Raw genomic sequence first — 23,160 nt, forward strand, 5'->3', positions numbered from 1 at the left:
CACAACTGTCAGCCCTGTATCTCTGGCTCAGAGTTGGACTGGGGTCCTATCCAGGGTATGTACTTGTCTATTGACTGTTAGAGAAATGGTATGTCTAATTTAAACACTAGATGTCCCTCTTACACAACTCAGTTGCTCGTACAGATATACCACCTTCATCTGTTTGTTTCCACTGCCTTGAATGAAGACAGTTTGGAGGACACACCAGTTTGCACACATACCTATCTCTGACCTGACATGCTGCTTGTTTTTCTCCTCTCCTGACATGCTTATACCTGCTCTCTCCACCTCCTGGGAGCTTATTCTAATCCTTGCATGGTGATTTGCTGATCTCTTTGGGGTGCTGGGTGCCCGCTGTACAATCTGATTGGCCTCTAAGTGACCCTGCAGGTTTGAGGGGGGAGCAGGCCTCCACTGTAACCACAAAGAGAAAGTAACACTGACTGTATGACAGGGATGAATTGCATGGGAGCAGTTGGAAAAGAAAGCAGGAAGAAAATACCAGAAGGAAGTAAATGAATTAGGGGTGGGGGGGCACATGTAGAGATTGCTAAGCAAAAAAGCTGAGAGTGCCACTGTGAATCCTGCAAACAGGTAGGTGTTACATTCTCTTACTACTGAAAGCCAAACAGTACAATACCTATTCCTCATGTGTCTGGTAGAATGTTTTCTGAAAGTATGATGAATCCACAATAATCCTTCATTTGTCTTTCTTAGGCACTTTTTTTGCTCAGACATGTACAGGCATGTGTGTGTTAGCATTTGCTTTGGTATGTCAACAGTTTCCTTTCTCCTCAGTTCGTACAGACATGAATAATCGTTCCATCGCCTGGTGGCTGAGACAGATTGATCTGCCCCAGTACACCAAGACCCTGGAGAGTGAATATTATGGTCTGGAGGTATGTGAAGGCTCAAAAGGCATCTGTTTATGCTTTCTGGGATGTACATTTTTCTTTCTTCTGTGTTGAAATCCTCAGTTCAATCCGGTGTAATCCCCTGCTGGCTCTCACTGTTGTTACTCTGCAGGGTTTGCTGTATGTAACGGATGGAGAGCTGAGGGATGCTGGTATAGAGGATGCAACACACAGAGAGACAATCCTCACTCAGCTTTCAAGAGATCGACAGAGGCTGGACCCGCTTTCTGGTCAGACACAAAGAACACACACAGTGCGATATGTACACAGGGCTGGAGGAAAAACATGTTTCAAAAGGTTTTCTTACTTGAAATCTATTTTTGTAACTAAAGCTAAATTATTCAAAATTTGCACCACAGCTGATTGCAGTGAAAGACTACAGAGGCAGCAAATGAACCCTTTCTGTCTGGATCAGAACAAGGTTTTCAGCAACAGCCATCACTAAACTTACAAAAGAGTAATCAGCTTAATTAATGGTCATTGTGCGACTTTTAATTGACGAATCATAAACAATCCCACAATCTTTAACAAAAGAATTATTGGGAGTTTCAAAGTGCTGATTTTTCTGACTTCCCGTTTCAGCTGGTTGTGCTGCAGTGTAAATGATTAAAAGATACAACAATTCTGTTTAACTGCTTTCTTAATATATCCTTCTCTATTATATTTCTAAAACTCTAAATTTGCCATGTTCTTTGCATTTTTAAAGATGCTGTTAAGTTACTGTAATTGACGAGCCAGCGACTACAGAACACACTTAGTGTGGGTTTGCTTAATGTAATATTACAGCTCACGTGAAGCTAAAACAAAGAATATCCAACAAATAATACAAATTTAAAAAAAAATCTAACTCCTACAGTTCAGATTCTAAAAGTGAAATCTTTCTGTTTTTCAAAATAAAATCTCTGATTACTGTTGCCAAAGACTGCTTCTATGTTCTGTCACGTTACAATCATACACTTTAAAGCAGGGGTCCCCAAACTATGGCCCGCGGGCCGGATCCGGCCCGCCTCCACATTTGGTCCGGCCCCCTGAACAATACCAGAGACCATTCAGATTTTTTTTCATTTATTGTATTTTCCGGTTTATATGTGGATTTTTCTTCAACCACCAGGGGGCTCTTTAGCAGGAAGTGTGTCCTGTAAACTGTGTGGCGCATTGCTGCCATCTGTTGGACTTTTAGGGAACTGCTTAACTTATGTTATTTAATCAGTGTTTCCTCGATAGTAAGACACCCCCGATTGTAAGACGTATCGAGGGTTTCAAGGGGGTCGGCTAATATAAGCCGTACCCCGAAAGTAAGACATATGTCTTACTTTTCGGGGAAACACCTCTCATCTAGCTGCACGCCACCTCCTGCCCACGCCTGCGCCGTCCCCCTCTCCATACGTCACTGCAATGTTAATTTTATGGTTAAAACAAAAAATTCGACAATTTTTTTCCAATATAAGACATACCCCGAAAGTAAGACATAGTGGGGCTTTTGGGGATAAAAAGAAAGTAAGACACTGTCTTACTTTCGGGGAAACAGTAGCAGTAGAGCGGATGAACACACGTGTTTGTTATGAACGCCGCATTCCAGGTTGAATTCTTCGAAGCAATGCTTGTAAGTAGCAACTTATACTTCAAAACAAGCCTTTATGTTAACATATGAGAAATTAATATGTTAAAGTTATATTCCTTCAATGGTATATATACTAGTCAGTCCCAGTGACCGTTTCACTCATGGTTTTTGCCCATGTGCTTTCTGGGTAAAAACCATGAGTGAAACGCACCCCCCTCTTCCCGCCCAGTCAACAATCTCTGGCCCCCCACCAGAGAAGGGAAAAGTTATGTGGCCCTCACAGGAAAAAGTTTGGGGACCACTGCTTTAAAGCATTGGGGGCTTCAGTCAGTGTGAGAGACCAAGATAAAATAGCACATTGTGAATTTAAAGGAATATGTTAAGTGTTACTCTGATACTCATAAGTTAAACACAGTACAACCAACTGACTTTATAAATGCTGTAATTAATAAATAGTGTGTGTGTTTATTTTACTCTCAGTATCCAGCTGTTTTGTGAAGGTCTTTAAGGCTCTTTAGAGAACAAAGAGCATCATAAAAACTAAGAAACACAATGCACAGCACAGGAAAGATTTTCAAAGGATTAATTCAAAGTACAGTTAGGTTAAAAAATATCCTATGTTTTGAACAACTTGCAGAGCATTTTCACTCCATCCATTTGGAAAAGAAATGTAAGGCAAATTAAAATCTCTGAATACAGAGAATACAGTTGCTCTTAAACTGAGCAGCTGTCAGTTTAAGAGCAACTGACAGCTGCTCTTAAACCAAACCAAAGTCCACACCAAATGCAATTGGTAATTTTTGGCAAGACATTAGAATTACAGAGCCTCTAGATTCTGATTTTCAGTTTATTTCTAATGAAGAATGAGGGCAAAATAATTTATTTCTGCTTGTGCAAAGCTGGTAGAGATCCATGCCAAATGACTTGCTGTGTTGGTTTTTATCTGTGAAGAGATATAAAAGCCAGAATCTTTTCATTTCACGACATAGGACTAGCTTTTTATTTTTTTGCTACATGACACAAAGTCTAAAACTAAAGTGCAAAATTCTCTGTAAAGCAAGCGTGTCTGCTTTATGAGTCATAGTCAACTTTAAGAAATGTTGATATCAATTAGATCATTGCAGAAGTTGCATCTGCATCCTACAGCATATGTAGGGTGTGAGCTTAGTTTTTCTGAAAAGAGCAGACAAACAACTGAGCAGACAGAGCAACCAGTGTCAGCTGACAACCTGGCAGGAGCAGTAATGTTACCTACAGCACTTCCTAAAGAAAAACCACGTTGGCTCAATTAGAGGTGCCACACACACATTTTCTCATCAAGATGTTTATAAGCAGACAGACCAGATGTAGGAGCAGCAGGTGTAAAGGTTTGTACAGAAGATTTGTCAAAGATTTAATTTCCATCCACAGTTTGTTTTTTAACTCACACTGAAATTCCATCCCTTTCAAAATCAGTCACCTTCTCAGTTTTTTGTTATTTTTGCCAAAGTAAATAGCGCTTTAAAAGGAAAAGCACACACTGTCATGTTGTGAAAGGGAGCATCTCAAATCAGTCACGTGTTTTAAGGTGATGCTGTTTTAAAACTAAAGTTGGCGAGCTATTGGGTAGTTGAAAAACTGACAGCTGCTCTTAATATTCTGCACAATAAGCATTTGGCAACTAATACCACCTATAGCTAATATTTATTCCATATTTTCATTACATAATCCAAATAAATACACTTTAGGGATGACATGTTTGTTCATATAGTCAATCAATAAACTTTGCAGATATAATAGAAATAGTGGTTATTTCCCCATTTCAAATAAAAGCAAAATGATCATGTTATAACATTTTATCTGACATCCTTGTACTATTTATGTGAAATGGAAATCTCATTTAGCTCATGTTTAAATCAGAAGCTTAAAGTCAGTAATTGACAGTTTTCTCAAAATAAGCAACCAGTTCAAGGCATTCTTCAACAAATTGAGGGAGATCTTTTTAGTTTGCAACATAGTAAAACAAAACAAAAAGTAAACACACAATGCATGAATACACATTATTTTTCCAGGATACCAATGCCTGTACATATAACATGTGAAGAATGCTTGCTTTCATTGCAGTTTTAATTTACCACAACCAAAATTCTATTTATCAGGCTGCTTGTACTCTTGAGAATTTGAAAGCTTGATATAAAACTTTCTTCTGTACTTTTTAACTTGAAGACATCAGTCGTTACTGAAACTGTTTATGCTGTGCATGACAAGGTGCTTTATCTGGCCAAGTTATTTGATATTTAGATGTTTCCTTCAAAAAAATTGAATCCCTTAAGGTAAACATATCAAACAATTTATATATCCCATATATTTTATATATCCTATACATCCAAGTTGAATTTGTTAGTGGAAAACAGATTAAACATCCACCATGGCTCAGTTTGAACACACTGTTAACTTGGTGTTTCCTTCTCTTATCTTACAGGCTCATTTCTACCAGACAGATATGACTGTGATATGCATCTTCTCTTCTAAGAAATGTGTGTGTCTGGCCCAGAAACTCAAACCTTAATGGCATTTGTCCTTCTCAGATGATCGGGTTGTGAAACACAAAGTCAGTCGACAATATTCTGTGGGATCATCATCGGACCTGGTGAGGCCTTCAGTAAACCCAAAGTTAATATTTACTGAATTGTTTATATAAATTAGTCAATCAATACATAAATCAATCAATAAATAGAGTGTAATTTATATTACTTGCAAAATAACATAAATCATAAATTGATAGAAACAGTTTTCTCAGTTTAAATTTTTCTAATGGGGCCACTGAAAGTTCACAACAAATGTCAATGTCAACCCAAATGATTCGCATACAGAGGAAATCAAAGCAAATTAATCATTGACTGAAGTTGTGTGGAAACAAGTGGAATGACTCTGGAAATATTAAAAACAAGAACAAAATAATATAAGGAAGGGAAAGAAGGGAGTGTTGGTGGTGCAGGGGGAAAACTGGGACCCATCTATGGAGTCCTCAGTACCTGATGTAGCCATCACAGGTTCAAGTCCCAACCTGTTGACTGTGGCCACATGTCTTCCTGTCAGTTCACCCTGAAATAAAGGCCACTTTAGCCAATTTTCTTTAAAAGAAAGTCAGGAAATCTGAAAACTGTCAGTATGTCATTATTTGGGAAACATTCCAGTTCATGTGCAGATCAATATCAAATGGTTTTACATTAGCTGATGGCCGATGAATACCAAAGAATAAGAAAGCTTTATAAATTATGCAAATTTGGATTTCCATCCAAGGGAATAGTTCATAAGATATATCAAAGTAAATTTGAATTGGTTTAAAAAAGAAAAAGTAAAACGGATAGAACTACTGATTCTTGAATCAAGTAGAAAAACAATAGAAAGAACCGGAAACAAGAGGGAATAAAAAACACTTCAAAATTTGAAGACAATTTATGTGTCAGGATGGGTCAAAATCCCACCTGAGCTACAAATGTGACTGGAATCAGTTTATTTCCTCTACTATTCCACTTCATCTCACAAAACTTAACTGATGGACTAGTTTGCTTCTATTTTTAGGCAGCCTGCCTGGTACTTGGGTTATTACGGACATCTGGTGGAAATTTTATGTCAGCTGCCCTATTGGGGATATTTAAATAAAGAAGAACCTTTATATGGTATTTTTATTATTAAAAATGTTTAATAAGTAATAATAAAAAAAAATAGTACACAATGAATCTTCATCTTGCAACTGTTTGCTGTGGAACCAGCCAAAGGATCTGTTTCGTCATCGCGTTCTTCCCCGCCTCCATCGCATTGACAAGAAACACCGTTTGTCGGCCTCCTGCTCGCAGCTCCGCCCTCTGGACGAGGACAATGCTCTCAGTCAAGAGGGCAAACACAGGTAAGCGTACGCCTGCTGTGTTAGTCTGTTAGAACCAGGAAAATGACAGTGGCTTTAGGGCAGGGGTCTGCAAATACTGTCCTTGAGGACCAGTACCCTGCAACTTTTACATATGCATCTGCTTCAACACACCTGTAAAATATTCAATTCATTAGCAGGACTCTGGAGAACGTGACTGCATACTGAGGAGGTGATTCAGACATTTAATGCAGGCAAATCTAAAAGTTAAAGGACGCTGCCCCCTAGGACTGGAGCTGAAGAACCCTACTTTAGGAAGCAGCACTCACATCTGGATAATAATTAACATGTTTGTCATAAAAGCTGGGAGACTTTATGATCAGAAAACTAACCAACTACTGAAAATCTGAAAAGCCTATGAAGAGCTGCTCAGTTTGTGAAACATTAACTATGATTTAATCATCAAAGATAAATGCATTTTTTATGAATAATGCTATGAATTAACCATCTTAATCTCAAGACTATTTCAAAGCATTTCGATTGTAATGGTGTCTTTGATGTTTGCTTTAAAGTTCAGGCTATTATAAACTGGAAACTAAAGTAATTAAATCTGCCATAGGCCATAGTTCTTAATCTATTTCATTTCTATTCCAACTGTATGGTGGCCCTGAGGTGCAAACCACTTCAGCAAATTGAAAAACACAACATTAACGAAGTGCAATTAAAAATGACAAAAACACAACAACAATTTGATCTCAAGGCCACAGTACATTTGTGTTCAGTGTGTATAGAAAATTTCATATATTTCAAGTAGAGGAAAACAAAGTGACCACCACCAGCAGCAGGAAAGGAGGGTGAAGTGTTTTTGCCCAAGGAATAGAACCAGCAACCCACTGATTGCGGGATGAACTCCTATCACCGTTGCCACCATCGTCCCAATCATGACATAAAAGTCCAATATGGCAATATTTTGTACTAATTATCAATAAGTACAAAATGCTGAGAATTTAATAATTATCAGTTCATAGTTGCTAATATATTCTCGCAGTTCAATGTAACATTTTCTTTATATCCTTTCAGTGTCAAGAGTAAAAGGAACTCCATTCATAGAGCAGAAAACCATGTTTTGAAGGAGAAGATGGCTAACTTAAGTTAGAACCCAGACGGTCCAATCTTTTACCAACATGGTGATGGTGGTAGAAGTTCACCCTGTAATCAGTGGGTTGCTGATTTGATCCCCGTGCCATCTACCTCTGTTGTAGTGTCCTGTGGTAAGACACTTCACCCACCTTGCCTGTGTTGGTGATCATAGGGCTGATGGTGTGATATAGCCTGTCAGCCTGCCCTGGGTAGCTGTGGATACAATCCAGTAGCTTGCCATCATCACCATATGAATGAGCATGCCAGTGTGCTGTGGTGGCACAAGTGAAAAGCACAACCCATGTATTGAGGCCTTAGTCCTCGTGGCGGTAGTTGCAGGTTCAATTCCCAGCCTGGCGACATTAGCCGCATGTCTTCCCCCTCTCTCATTACTGTGTTTCCTGTTTAACTATTTTCAAATAAAGGCCACTAGAGCCTAAAAATGAATGAGAATGACTGATTTTGTTGTAAAGCGTCTTTGAGGGTTCTGAACAGTGTTATGCAATTCTGATTTCGCTTCATTTTGCCTCTAAGATGTTCATATTAACACCCATGCAGTGCAATTCCTTACACTAATCAGTGTAAAACACAACTTTTTTACTGAAATTTTATGACCACGTCATATTTAAAAATAAGCCTTGAGTAACCAAGGAATAAAAAGCTCAAGACAATTTTGTAGCAAGATTATCTGGAGAGCTTAGTAAAATGAGTCATTGTGTTGGTTGAGACACCAGCATCAAATACAAACATATTAGCAAACAGAAACAGCAAACAAAAATTCATTTTATTTGTAGGCACCTTTCAAGGCTCCCATGCCACCTTACATAACACTAAGTGTAAGCAACATTGGTGAGGAGTGATTTTGAAGCCCGCTAACTGTTTCGGACCGTGTGTGCTGGTAAAAGTAGGTCAGTTAAGTTGAGGTAGAAAATCAGCTGAGAAACACCGGAGTACAGCTGCTCTCCTGAAACAGACAGGAAGGCAAGATAGTCCTGCTAAATGTGACCAGGTGATGTGTAGGTATCTCAGGAATGCCTGACACAGCCTGCCGTGTTTCAGCACACAGGAGGAGGAGGAGGAGGAGGAGAGAGGAAGGAGAGCTCGGTAAAACTTGTGGTAACTCGTTGACTCTGGGCAGGAAGGACAGTATCAGGGGCTCAGGGAGCCAGAGGAGAGAAAAGACAGAACATTACATGTAACCCCAGCTGTTGTTTGGTTGCTGTTGGTGTTAGCGTGGAGCACAAGCCGCGAAACATGCCCGAGGGGAGTGAGTTGTGAGGCGGTCTTACAGGTAGGAACCACCGCTTTGGTCAGTGCTACGCCGCAGCCTGACACGGTATCATTTTCAGCAAATTTATTTAGTTTGTTCTTGGAGTGGTTGAGAAACATATATAGCTTCAGACATAAGCTACTGTTTACGTTGCTCTTGCTATATAGCTTAGTCCAAAAAAAGTTAGTATGCTGTTACTATGTGTTTGCTTCCTGTAACTTTCCCAGGTTTTCCATTAAATAGCCTACCTATTGCGCAATTCTACTGACACGCTTCAGGTATTTAAATGTATTTGGGGCCTGATACAACACAGGTGGTCATTATAAGTGTTGCAGTCAGTGACCTCACATTAGATTTCACAACGTGGTTTCCCAGCACATTTAAAAGTGTTTGTAGTGGTGTTTCTACCTTGGCCTACCTTGGCCAACGCCCCTTACAACACCATGTGCCCCATAAAAAACATTAAAACTTTAATCACATGGACTTCTACTTCAAGCTATGTTTATGTTTTTTTTTGTTTTTTTTTGATAACTGAAAGACTCTGCTAAATAAAGAAACATAAATAGACTATATTATTCTAATTAAAGTCTAATGCTTTATTTTGTTTTATGTTTTCTTCTACCGAAGATTAGGGGTAACACAATTAAATAAATAAATATAATTTGAAATATATATGTATAGTCTCCCTATAATTAATTAAATGTATTATAACTTTATTGAAAAAAATCATTAAATATTTAAGTTTTCCACTAAGTAAGTAAATATATAATAGCATTATTAAATACACTAATAAATAATTTAATATATCATGAAACTATACATAGTAAATAAATGTCATGAAATAATTAAATCTGCCTTTTAAAATAATTAATTCAAATAATATATTGTCATTTAATGATATACAGTATTTAAGTATCTGTTAGTGTCTTTAATCATTAAAGATGTTTAATTTTATAATAAATTTATTAATTGGAAATTTACGACTGTATTTCATGATGTATTTAATTGTGTTACCCCTACACCTCTGTACTCTTTGATGTAACAACATGCATTAATGTTTACAAGGCACAACAAATACAGTGCCTTGGAGTCGGAGAAAAATTATGCTTCTCGAACGTTTCACAATTTATCAGGTTTCAGACATACGCTGTTTTACTTAGCTTTCATGAGATGGGATGAGCGTGAAGTTGACCATAATTGGCCAATTGTGGCCAAAAATAATGACACAATTTTCAGAATTTTCTTTTGCAAATTAATATCAGAAGTGTGTGGTTTGAATTTGTATTTTATTCCCCTGGGCAATACTTTGTAGAACCACATTTTACAGCAATTAAAAGTGCAAGCCTTTTGGGTTATGTCTCTACAAGCTTTGGCAAAGATATTTGACAATTTGTATTTTCCAACTAGTTCCAAGTTCAGCCTGATTGTATGGAGGGCATATAGTAACATCAGGTTTAAAGTCTTGCCACAGATTCTCATTCGAGTTCAGGTGTGAACATTGACTCTGGCATTTTAACTTATAAATATGCTTTGATCTTAAATATCCTATTGCTGTTGTACCTGAATGTTCAGTGTTTGTGTTTTGCTGGAAGGGGAACCTTTATCTTGGTCTTTTGCAATCTCAGATAGTTTTATTTTCCCAAGATTGCCACAACTTACAACTATTTATGCAACTAGCAGGAATATTGAAACATGTAACTGCAGATATTCAGTTTCTTTTTGTTTCCCAGTGTGAAGTCCAATTTTGGAGGGCACTCCAGTCAGAATTTTCCACTTCTGAGAACAACTTCAATGCAGTATTATTCTCAACTATTACATTTTTTCAGTCATCTCATGTTATGTTTTATTGTAATTTTTGAATGTGCTTTTTAATTTTTACTCATTTTCCTGAGTAATTCAGACTATGATCTGAATTTGTCATTATAATCAAATCAAGAATAATAATTAAAATGTTAGCTGTTTAACAATATTGGCTATAAAGCAAGGCATACACATTTGTTTGAATATGAATTTGAATGGTTGGAGGGTCTGTGCAGGGATCTGTTTTGCTGTTGACTGTAAAGCCGGAGAGTAATCCTAGTGAAGGCCTTCTGTATGACTGATGACTTTAAAACCTGTTAGATTAACAACTACTGAGGCTTTCTTTATATGACAATAGTGAGTCTTAATGCAGTGGAGTCTTATTTCTTGTGAAATAAGAATAATTGTGTGTTTTGCTACTAATTATATTGTAAAGCGACAATTTGATGGTAGATCTTTGAATTTTGTACTGTCCATATTTTCCACTCTACCGGGGATATGAAGTGACCTAATCCACTTCCAACTTAACAGTCTGTTTCCAAGACCCAAGGCAGGAAATCAACAGGATTGGTTCTGTTTTACTCTGTGACTTTGGGCTAGCTACTGTTAGCGATGCATTTCTCTGCAATTATTTTTTCTGCAATTATTTTTACGGTAAATGAATCAATTAGAAAAAAATAATAGAGGAGCAAATAAATGGTTTGTTGTTGACATTTCACAGGTTTTTGTACATGCGCAAACCATTTTGGATTTTAAGGGCAACGATGATGAGGAACCTCTAACTCTCCAGTTTAGAGCTTACATTTTTTTACATTACAAATGGAACACACCCAAAGGCTGAATAATTTAATTTATTAACTGAGTTTATTTTTTTTAAAAGGTATGTTCATGTTTTGCATTTTTTTGTTTGCAGTTAATCTGATCTCTTTGTTATCTGATGTAAGGTTGATGTTGAAGTGTTTACAGTGGGAGGAAGGTGAAAACTCAAGGGAGGAAGGAAAGACAAAAATGAGGCATGCTGTTAGTCTGTTGGTTTTTCTGGTACTAATGACAGATCCAGACCTTGGTCTTCTGTCCTTGGCTAGTAGGAAAATGCAGTACCATAAACTTTGTACAGTAAGCCTGCATCCTTTCTGCTTTTGTTGTTTCAGCAAGAGGAAGAGTATCAGTGCATACTTCAGCCACCTGAAGGTAAGAACAGAACTTCTCTGTGTCTTTGCCCTTTTCCCTCCTCCCTACATATTGGTCTTCAAAGCCACTTTATACAAAAGTGGATAGGTAGATATAATTTTAATTGTTTTGTTTTCTAGATGTTTGGTGGTCGGAAAGAGATGGACATTCTGAAGAAGGAGCTTGAAGAGGAACTGAAACTGAGCACTGAGGATCTGAGGAGCCATGCCTGGTACCATGGACCACTGAGAAGAGAGGTGCACATATCGCAGTATATATGCTGCACACACACAAATGAAACATTATGCTATTAGCTTAAAACATCAATTATCAGAATCTCAAATCAAAAACAATGATATGGGTCTGTAACCAACTCTCTCAAAGTATTTTATCAAGTATCTAAATATTATTGACAATTCTCAACATCCTCCTCATGAAACTGGTATACAACAGTCTTCAGTCAGAGGCTTCATAGACCTCTACAGGAGATCCTTCCTTTCAATAGCCATCCGCATTTACATACAAGTTTTTGAAGAAAATTGTACAATATGAGTTAAAACAAGATTTAACTCATAAATCTCTGCGTAATAAATTATTTTGGAATACAGGAAATAAAGGTAGTTACTCCTTTTTAAAATTTGTCAATTGCAAATGACCAGCATAAAACATTCATAAAGTGAGGTGGAAAAAAATATATTTATTTATACAAATACAATTTGATTAATTGATTGATTGAAAGAAAATGATGCAGCTGGAAATTTGTCCATTTCCATTTTAGGTTTTAGGGATGAGCAATATGGACGGGAGAGTTTGTCACAGTGTTTTGTGATACTCGTGATAAATATAAAAGTGATAATAAAAGCTATTGCAGTCATTTTGACAAACGATAAATATGTACATATACAACAAACATAATTAACATGCAATTTATGCATTTATTCACTAGCATTATTCAGCACACCTTTGTGTTTAAAAAAAAATAAACTCAATAATGCAGTGTTTTTCCTGAGACTTCTGCTGTCAGTTGGTTGAGTGCTTGGGGATAAGGTTATGTCCTGCAACACGTCTCTGTGGGGTTTTTCTCAGGTTGCATTATCTCTGAATTCACAAACACTAAAGTGTTGTAATCACAAGCGGATATATTTCTTAGTGCTGATATAAACAAGATGCCATATTAAGAGTTTTGATTTAATTCATAATTCATGCTTTTGTTGTAGTCCTAGTAATTCAAGCATTAATGAAGTTAATGCTCATTAAGACAAACATACAACTTGTTCATTATAAGACGAAGTTGACTTATTAACCTAAATGTACAAGCAAAATTTAATGGCAGTTATTTGTATGCGAGTTATCAAAAACGCTGTAAAGTCTCTGTCATCATCAAGCCAAATATCCTGTTTGCATATAAAGTGAGAAGCCATTATGCTTCTATTAGGAGACAACTATTGCATTTTAAATGGTCCTTTGCAATGTTGTGTACACGCAACACTATTTTGATGATATTCATGTGATGCTGTATTCAGTAGAAGCTGATAAGACGATGTAATATTGAGCAAATACATCTTAACATGACAGGCGTGAATTTGTCAAAGCTTGTTTTATAAAAGTGTTCACATGGTAGTATTATATTTTGATGCTTTGTGTTACTGGTCTTTATCATTGCTGCTGTTTTAGACTGAACTATTACAGTGTTAATACACTGGAGTTATGCTTGAATACAGGTTCTAAAATGCTAAACTAAATTTCTGCCCTGTTGTGCATGGTGGTTAATTAGCATCTTTCTTAATGTGTATTCTAGCATCAGCACAAATGTAATTCCATACAGACCCATACAATAAATTAGAATAACATTAAAAAAGCCTGCGTATTTTAGTGAAATATATTATATAGATTGATTAGGTGGATGTTTGAAAGCCTTCATTTGTCATTTATGATGATTTTTCACTCGCATATCATTGGATATGTAAGTGGAGTAAAACAGGCTATTTAAATTTAGAATATTACACCAGACCAAAAAAAAAAAAACAATTTTAAAAACAGAAATATGAGCTTAATAAGAATTATGTTTAATACTTGCTTAAGAATATTTCTTTCAGAAAGTACTTTTAATCAGATAAATGAGACTCATTTGGGATTATATTCTAATTTATTAAATATGACTGTATAAATTAATCTGCTGCATTTCCTCCAGGCTGCAGAGCCCCTGTTCGAGAGCGACGGGGACTTTCTGGTCCGAGACTCATCCTCCACTCCTGGAGACTACGTTCTAAGCTGTTTCTGGAAGAATGGTCCGCACCACTTTAAGATCATAAAAGTAGTTCTTCGGCCTAAAAAGGTGTGTGTATGTACTGCTATCATTCATTCACATATCCACATGATTTATGGTTTTACTGGTTTGACAGTAAATGTTTCTTTACAGGTTTTACATTTTTCACTGTTTTCTTATTACGGGCTGGACTAAAAACTCATGTAAACATGGCACTAGTTCAATGGATTTTTCTTTTTTTTTCTTTATTTAAGGTGGATTTGCAATAATAACACTACATATTAATCAAATAGAAATGACATTAATGTTTACAGTCACCATATTTGCTGTAGAAATATTTTATTATAAGTCATGTTTGTAAATGCATCTACATGTACAAGTACGGAGATCACTTGAAATATTTTCTAAATACCGTTGCTATGGTACCAATAATTAAGACCCCAATAAGAGACCAAAAATATGAAACAACTGTTTTGTTTCTGAATCAGGATTTCTTTACAGAATTGTTGCATTTTATTATCCAGGGTGACATAATAACTTGATATGTTATTAGTTAGAAATGATGGATATAATCATAGCCATCACAGAAAAAGCAAACAAAACACCCCGAAATTCTTCAAGTCAAACCCAGAAAGTGACTCCCTTCTCTGCTTGTCAATAGTTTCTGCCTCCAACCTCTCTGCAGCTATTGATTGACAGTGATTTCACATAATATATTGAGAAATGTGTAAGTTTTGAAGTGCTGTACTTCAAAATAGATTTGAGAAATTTTAATACTGTGTTCGGGTTCCGAACAACTGCTGGGTTTCCACCCATTTGGGCTCCTTTCTGCTTCAAAGCACTATGCTGATACACAAGTCTTCCCTATGACAGGGTTACTCCCGGGAGCTGTTCCAGTTTGAGGAAGATCGCTTCGACAACGTTCCCGCTCTGATCCGATTTTATGTGGGCGGAAATCGACCCATCTCAAAGACTTCAGGGGCCATCATCTCCCACCCAATCAATCGGACCCTTCCTCTGCGTGTGATCGGTGAGGGTCACATGGAGCTTAAAAACAGCAGCAGCGGCACCATAGGTAGAGGGAGAGAAAACCAAGCTGGGAGCAGCAAAAGGCGCAGCCTGAGCTCCTCCCATCAGGACACGCTGCAGCTCATCAACCCACTGCTAAGGTTCGGGATGAGGTTTATGAGTGTCTTACTGTACTAAATATTACATACCATAGTACATGCAGTACTGCGAAACGGTTGCAAAGCATATCTCCTATGTTTATATCTTACTTCCAAGGAGCCAGACTTTCAATAATTTGACTGCTTACTTTTTTTAGTTTGATCAATGTTTCTGCCACACTCCTCAGTATCCTGTCAAAGTCCTGTTGAAGGACTATGTTAAAGATGAGTTGGAAAAGAAGGCTTGGTTCTTGTTAGCAACATAATAAACTGAGAGTGGTTGAAAACCTTTGGACTGAATTGTGAGGTAGTAATAACAGACTCCATACTGTATGTGTGACAGGAGTGGAAGCCAGCCTGCTAACTTGGAAAATGTTGGACGAAGGCCTTCACTTCAGTCTGCACAGTCTGACAGCAATCTACGAACTGGTACGTCGTCATGTTTTTTCTTTCTTTTTTTTTTTTTTTTTTAATAACTCATTTAGTGTAGTGTGGAACTGGCCACTCTACGTTTGAAGCATTGTGATGCTGCAAATAAAAACAAAGCAGGAAATAAACCCCAGCATAATTAATAATTGGCCTACAAGACGAGCACAACATTTCCTCCACGGGCTGAACCACCGGCCCACTAATGCACCGGCCACCTGAAGAACACATACGGACTTTATTAGCACAGACACAGAGCCACCCACCGGTGGCAACTTACAATGTACTGGGGGAAGCATGAAGATGTCATCATTTTATCAGATTGTTTAAACACAGTAATCTTAGTTTATCTAGTAGTAATAAATTCATTATTTAGCATTTTAGTGATGGGAAATAATTTCAGTAAACCTACCTAAAAGCAGGAAAGGTTTAACCTGATTTAATGCCAGATGGTAAAAAACATGTATTTTTCTGCAGCGTATGTAAATACTGTACCTGGTTTCCATAGTTTCTTATCATGTTCTCAATCAGGTGCTCCAGAGAAAGTCCCACCAGACGACACAGACTCCGACCCCATTTCTCCTGTGTTTCGCACAGGCAGCGAACCCCTGCTGAGCCCAAGATCACATCACACGCGCCCCTCCCATCCAGGTACTAATAAACTATTTTCCCCAGGAAAATATAGTGAACCCACATGAAGTACACTCGTCTCTGCCTCCAGGTGGTGGTGCAACGTTTCGAGGTTCAGATGGGCAGCTGCATCCTAGAGCTCCTCCAAAACCCCTCAGGGTCTCCACCGTCTTCTCCAATGCCTCGCCTCTTCCTTCCACAGACCCAGATGAAGACCCCTCATCGTACTACAGTGAGCTCATCATACGGGTAAAAATAATAAAATATTTTATTCCTAGCAGTAAACCCTCCACAGAGAGTATAAGGCTTGTTGTTGTGTTCAGGTCCCTCAGTCTCAGAGGAAGGGCCATGTGGACCGGCTGCGTGCGGAGGAGAAGTGGCAGAGCCGAGCTCGCCTCACAGAGACTTCCTTTGGGTTCTTGGAGGCCCAGAACAACGGACCATCCTCACAGCTGCTGTTTCAGAAAGAGATCCAGAGGAAAGCAGCAGAGGAAGAGAGAGACTGGCATTTTGAACGACCACATGTTTGTATAAATGACATTCAGTTTACTATTAGGAGTATTTATATTTGCAGCTGATTTGGTTAGATTATACTCATGGACTATTCTAGCAATTATTATTAATACTACCATTATTATTATTATTATTATTATCAAAAGTATTCACCCCGCTTCACATTGTTCCACATTTTGTTACATCACATGCTTGCTTTAAGGTAGCTTTGACTGTTCATTTTCTCAAGGATAAGCACAATTTCCCTTAATGAAAATTAAAGAAAAATATTTCTACAATATTTTTTCAGGATTAACAATAAAAACAACAGTTTCTAGAAAAAAATATTCTGGAATATTCTAGAAAATATATTTCTTTGATTACTTTCTATTTTCTAGAATATTTTTCTGGACTAACAATAAAAAGCAAGTTTCTAGAAAAGAAATCTGAAATTTTCTAGAAAACATTTTTTTTTAAATTGCGTTCCAGTTTCTAGAATTTTTTCTAGAAACTATTACTTTATCCAGAAAAAAATTCTAGGGGAAAAAATAATAAAAAAATTCTAGAATTTTATTTCTAGAAAATTTTAGAAAATGTTTCCAGGAAATAAAATTCTTGAAAATGGAAAGTGATCAAATAAATGGTTTCTAGAAAATATTCCAGATAACATTTCTAGAATATTTTTCTGGTACATATTCTAGGACATTCTAGAAATTTTTTTCTAGAATATTTTTCCAGAAACAATTTGTTTTATTGTCAAATGTTGGTTAATCCAGTTTTTCATAAGAATTTACACTCATAGCTTCATATTTTGTTATAGAAAGTAATCAACCTTGATTACTTTCTATTTTCTAGAATATTCTAGAATATTCTTTTCAAGAAACTATTGTTTTCATTGTCAAATGTTGGTTAATCCAGTCTTTCATAAGAATTTACCCTTGTACCTTATTTTTTGTAGCAGCTTTGGTAGTAAGTATTGCCCCATATTTTTGGGTATATCTCTACATTATTGACTCAACTACGTTTGGGCATTTTCTCCTTCCGTCGAGTCACAATAGATGAACACCATCAGTAAACTATTGAGATCTTTTCTGAGATGATCAATTGGACTGTTATTTTGGCTTTCCATGACAAAGAAAAGCCATGACCAAGAATAAATCAGATTATCTTTGCTGTGCTCTACCCAGGTGAAGTCTTGCTCTCCCTCATTCTCACAGCCTCACGTCCCTAAAAGCACGAGGAGAGACAGTTCTTTAATTTCATTTTATACACTTCATTCTGAAAATAACAAACTTTTTCTCTGAGTTGCAGTATCCACACTCAAGAGTGTTGTTAGCACAATTTGGTAGAGCTTAGGTATGATCAAAAGAAGGTAGTTTATTTCAGTTTGTAACTGCTTTGGCTCTTTTGAACCAGAGGTTACTGGTCAGTTTGGATCAGGTTGAAAATTATCTGATTCCGGTCATGAACCACTGCCTGGCACACTTCAACTTTCTACCTGCTTATATTAAATTAAAAAGATCAGTATTAAAGTTGGTGCATTTAAAATTAATATATTAATTTTGTTCTAACTTCAATTTTGGAATTTTTAGCTTTTCAAGGATTACTATAAGTTCAGACCAGAGATGTGACAGTTGTCCTGTGTCTGACTGTGCTGCAGATTGAGACGTCATCCTGTTTCCAGTTGGACCAGTTCACCTCGATGCTCTTGCCGGATCACAACAGGCCTTTGGAGTCAAATGTTTTGCTTGCTGTCAAAGAGCTCTTCAGCCGATCAGATGCCAAATCTCTTGCTCTGCACATGCTCAGTGTTGACTGTCAGGTAGGAACTTGCATTATATGATGGCAGCTGTAAACATTTCAAAACCCTGTCCTATGTTTACCTTATGTTTATGTAATGAAAATATGTTTGTCCATTTTAATCTTATATTGACTAAAAATTTGACAACTTCTATCTTTATTTAGCAGCATTTACGGTCAGAAGTTAAAATGAACCACCAAATATAATTTGTTTTTAATTAGTTTGCCTTCATTTTAACAAATTCATCTGGATTCCTTGACTGCAACAAGTTGCACAGGACATAACTTATTGTGATTATTAAAAAAATAATTTAATCTATTTTGATTATTTGGGGTTTCTAAATCGTCTGATGAAGTTTGGAAAAGTATGTTATTAAATCCTAGTACTTTCAAGGTCATCGTGTTAATGAATTGTTTTTGACCCTGGCAGTTGAATGTTGCACTTAGCCTCCATTTTCTCCATATAATTTGTGCTTTCTCCTTGTTTTTAATGCAGATGAGAAGCTTCACCCAAATACATATTTTGGAAACAGACCCAAAATATTACACCCTACCAGATCATCCACATGTCTAACTTGTTGTGATTTGCACTATATAATTTAACTGAATTTCATTTAAATTTGTGAAAAATAAATCTTCAAAACTCTGCTGTTTTGGCTCTTTTGAAATTTGACCTTTTTTCCTAGAATCCTCACTTCATTTATCATTCACATGTGGTTTAAATATTGAATATTTTAATGTAATCATATATACATTCCACCTGATTGTAGCTATCAAACTGTGCAGCCAAGTTCAGTTAATTATTCAAATTAGTTAGAAAGGTTTTCCATCTTGCACAGACTTGTTGCTTGTAATTCTACTGTGAATTACAAGCTCCTGTACAGCAAACATCTATAAAATATTCAAAATGAATCAGCTAAACAAATGAAGTCTTGTTGTCCTCATTTAGAATTTAATGTGAAAACCTTTAATGCAGGTAGCACGCATTGTTGGTGTGACTGATGAGCAGAAGAGGATTATGGGAGTGAATTCAGGACTGGAGCTTGTTACTCTGCCACATGGACATCAGTTACGGCAGGACTTGCTGGAAAGGTAATTAGCAGTGATGCATTTGGTTCTTTACAACAGAAAATTAGCCGACACAGACAACTTCTTGGTTAGCTTCCAAATGTTTATGGTTACATTTTCTTTAAAGACATTGTTTATATTCTTTTCAATAGCTCTGTGTATTATACCTTGAAAACAAGTTGTACTGAAGTCTGTCTTAGTAGTTTGATGCATCTAGTTCTAGTATCCTGACAACCCCTTGCACTTCATTTCTATTCTTTTCTGTAGGCATCATCTGATAACCCTTGGTGTGGCAGTAGACATACTGGGCTGCACGGGGACGGTGAACCAGAGAGCAATGGTTCTGCACAAAGTAATCCTGTTGGCTCAGGCCCTGAAAGAACATGTGTACGACCTTTTCTCCTTTTCAGCTGTTATGAAGGCTCTGGATATGACTCAGGTAGTGCAACTTGGCAAGAGTCTTAAAATCCTTAAGACTTTCTTTCACTCATCTTTGTTTATTCTCTCGTGTCTCCAGATTGTGCGGCTGGAGATGACATGGCGAGCGCTCAGGAGGAACCACACAGACTGTGCAGTTTTGTATGAGAAGAAACTCAGACCCTTCATGAACTCATTGAATGAAGGAAATGGTGAGTGTTTTGATTGTCTGATTGTCACATCTGTATGTTCGACGTTAACAGTCACCACACTTTTATCAATGCAGCAACTATCTTGCTATATTTAGCCACTTTCAGACAAAAAAAAATGCCAGATGGTTTTGCTATTGGCTAAAATCGTAACTAGCAGGTCAGGCTTCCTAATGGTCAATCAGTGATTATTACTGATCATTAGTTATTGATTGGTTGAATAAGTCTAAAACTCAACCAAACTATTTATTGAGTAAGTTTAAAAAAACCTACTCAAGAAATGGTTATTAGTAGCTCAGTTCTTTCTAAAGCTACCAAACCAAATACTTTGGAGCGTCTGAGGAACTCTGAATGCAGCATGGTTCAAGTGGGAATACAATCAATAAGTGGTTTTCTTCTTTTCACTGCAATTCTTTAAACTCACATAATTAGATATTTTTAAACTTAGATGGCCACCAATGTTACCTTTAACAACAAAATCTCTGTTGTCAACCTAGTTTGAAAATGTCATGTTTAATAATAGGGGTAAACATACAACGTAATAAGGTAATGTAATTGACCTGTTAACTGTATGATTTGACTAAATTTACTTTCTTGACATTCTTGAGACGAGTTATTAATAGACATTATGTTAAACTGAATTGAGTAAAATAAATTCAACTGTAACCCATTTCTTTAGCTGGTGACTGATTGGGTTCATGTTTGTCTGCAGACTCTGTAGTCCGGGGTCCCATTGCTGTGCCACACCTGGTTCCTCTTCTCATGCTGATGGAGGGAGAGGACCCAGTGGAGAACAATGACCGGGGCTGCCAGGTGCTGTACGACGTCCTCCAATCAGCTCGCAGCGCTGCGTTACACTCCCAGGTTTACCAGAAGAATGCGCAGACCCTGCTCACAGGTTCGTCTTCATGACATGAGTATGAGAGCTGATTAATTTAAGAACTGAAACAGAAAGTAAATATAAAGGATTTATGGCGCTGCTGCTCAGGTAACGTCTCTCAAGCACTCCTTCAAATAAACGCTGGCTGAATTTTTAAGCTTCAGTCGTTAGGATGAACTGCAAGAATTTTGTGACTTGTAGGAAAATTGCTCATCACAACTGTCCTGTGCTATGCTACATATGAATCTGTTTACATATGGTTATTGATTAGGCCTTTTCAGGGCAGGATCTACATGTTGCATACTCAAAAACAAATGGTATATGATGTTGTCAGAAGTGAGTTCTGATCTCATGTTTACTGCACCTCTTCACCAGCAGACTGGACTCCCATCCCGGAACTGCTGGAGACTTTCCGGACAGAGTTCGCCCTGCGGTTGTTCTGGGGGCAGCAGGGCGCGACCGCAGACAAAAAGGAGCGATACGAGAAGTTTGACAAGATCCTTTGTGTTCTCTCCGATAAACTGGAACCTGTGGAGGTCTCTCCACAACAACCAGGCACTTTAACCTGAACCAGTTACTGCACAAGGAAGCTGGCAGCTGGACTTCCTCATCAGTGGAATGCATCAGTGACCCTTGATGTCTTCAGAAATGGAGAATGTTGCAGTGGTGAGATGTTAACTGCCAGAGATGAGAGACTCTGTAAAGTTTGTCAGATGACCACCTGCTTAATTTTATCTTGAGTTTATCTGTGAGCTGACTCTCACTGTTTAAAGACTTTGAGTATTTTTTTTCTTTAACAGGAAGTATGGAAAAAGCTTTATCAAAAAGTTTATTACTTTAGGTTTTAATTTAGCAACTGAACCATTTTCCTGCTGAGTTGTTGGTTCCATTCACGCTTGAATGATTGTTTTATGGGACTTTATTGTAAATAATGTTTTTCATTTCAGGATGCACAATTCAATAAAATGCTTTACTTTAAAGTAATAGTTCTTATAACTGATTCTGCAAAAACATAAAAGATGTTTGTCACCTTACTTTGATACAAGGGGCACTTGTTTAAAGGTCATGTAATGTTTGTTAAATATTACACGAAAAGACAACAAAGGCAACAAATGATTAAACATGATATGACTCAGTAAGAAGGAAATCACTTCATAGTTCAAGTCAGGAGATGAATCTTAAATCCCTCATTTCCTCCGTTTGGAATGGCTTGCATGTAGATGCAACTTATTTATTGCACATTGGGTAACACAGTCAATGTGGATTTCAGTTATTTTTTGACAACTTGCTTGCTTTTTTAAAAAGGATTTTTGTTTACTCCCAAATTTTTCAGCCTCAAAACACAAATGGATCGACAACTGATTAAGAAATCCACTTTTTTCTTTATTTTTATTTTATTTTTAAGTCTTTACTTTTAAAATACAGCATTTGGTCCTAAAAATGTAAGAAACAAACCTTTAGACATCAGGGTTTAAACTATAAAGGTAAATGTGAAGTAAAGAATTACATTTGAGGTATTCTTGAAGTTGAGTTACTCTTGCACTTTCAGCTACATTGCCAAAAGTACTTTTAAACCTTTAAAAGTTTTCCATAATGTGTCATGTCATAGGCATAAACTTCAGTGCTTATTAGTGGAATTCTGTGTGATTGTCAAACACATAGTGGATTATTGTGAAGTGAATAATAAATTATGAATGGTTTTCTAAAATTTCAACAAATAAGTTTTATTCAGCCACTGTTACACAGATGACCTTTGAAAATCACCCTGCAAGATTACAGAGCTGAACGCTTCTGCAAGGTTCTTCAATCTGTTTTAGACTTGGAGGACCTGAATACAGAAACTAAACACTTAAGAGTGAGTTGATCATGCTAAGAGGCAGATCGTTGACAATGTTTTATGTTTGGTTCAGTTAATGAGACCTAATTAAAACTAGCAGTGTTTGTTTTTCTGCAAAAGCAGTATGACTAACTTTAAACACTTATAAGCAGAAGCTGAAAATTAAACAGATTTTACTTTTCAATGAAAGTAAAATATATATGTATAATGTACTACAGAAGAAACAAAAAATGTCATTTGACATTTGACAAAAAAAACATATAACAC

At 36.9% G+C, this 23,160-nt stretch overlaps 1 protein-coding gene across 4 annotated transcripts; it reads left to right on the forward strand.

The window, feature by feature from the left end:
* The first annotated feature begins 431 nt into the window (after positions 1-431).
* sh2d3a (SH2 domain containing 3A) lies at positions 432-22,037 on the forward strand. 4 transcript variants are annotated; one of them, XM_007549578.2, is made up of 20 exons: positions 432-594; positions 799-899; positions 1,027-1,144; positions 4,937-4,966; positions 5,043-5,104; positions 6,231-6,364; positions 11,684-11,723; positions 11,843-11,959; positions 13,894-14,037; positions 14,842-15,137; positions 15,478-15,563; positions 16,092-16,211; positions 16,282-16,439; positions 16,514-16,714; positions 18,343-18,504; positions 19,459-19,574; positions 19,818-19,989; positions 20,068-20,179; positions 20,889-21,074; positions 21,432-22,037. In XM_007549578.2, the coding sequence occupies exons 2-20, from the start codon at positions 810-812 to the stop codon at positions 21,623-21,625; spliced, it is 2,538 nt and encodes an 845-aa protein (XP_007549640.1). In that variant the 5' UTR covers positions 432-594; positions 799-809; the 3' UTR covers positions 21,626-22,037. The 4 variants fall into 4 exon arrangements, with proteins under 4 accessions (XP_007549640.1, XP_007549642.1, XP_007549641.1 ...); XM_007549579.2 differs by having other exon boundaries at positions 433-594; positions 21,435-22,037; XM_007549580.2 differs by lacking the exon at positions 4,937-4,966.
* The last annotated feature ends 1,123 nt before the right edge of the window (positions 22,038-23,160 follow it).

The sequence above is a fragment of the Poecilia formosa genome, unplaced genomic scaffold, assembly GCF_000485575.1.
Source record: "Poecilia formosa unplaced genomic scaffold, Poecilia_formosa-5.1.2 Scaffold32, whole genome shotgun sequence".
NCBI classification, from domain to species: Eukaryota; Metazoa; Chordata; class Actinopteri; order Cyprinodontiformes; family Poeciliidae; genus Poecilia; species Poecilia formosa.

Coding starts and splice junctions, on each gene's coding strand:
- sh2d3a (XM_007549578.2), top strand. CDS start 810: ATGAATAATCGTTCCATCGCCTGGTGGCTGAGACAGATTGATCTGCCC. Junction 15,564..16,091: donor TGACAGCAATCTACGAACTG/GTACGTCGTCAT, acceptor GTTCTCAATCAG/GTGCTCCAGAGAAAGTCCCA. Junction 18,505..19,458: donor TGCTCAGTGTTGACTGTCAG/GTAGGAACTTGC, acceptor CCTTTAATGCAG/GTAGCACGCATTGTTGGTGT.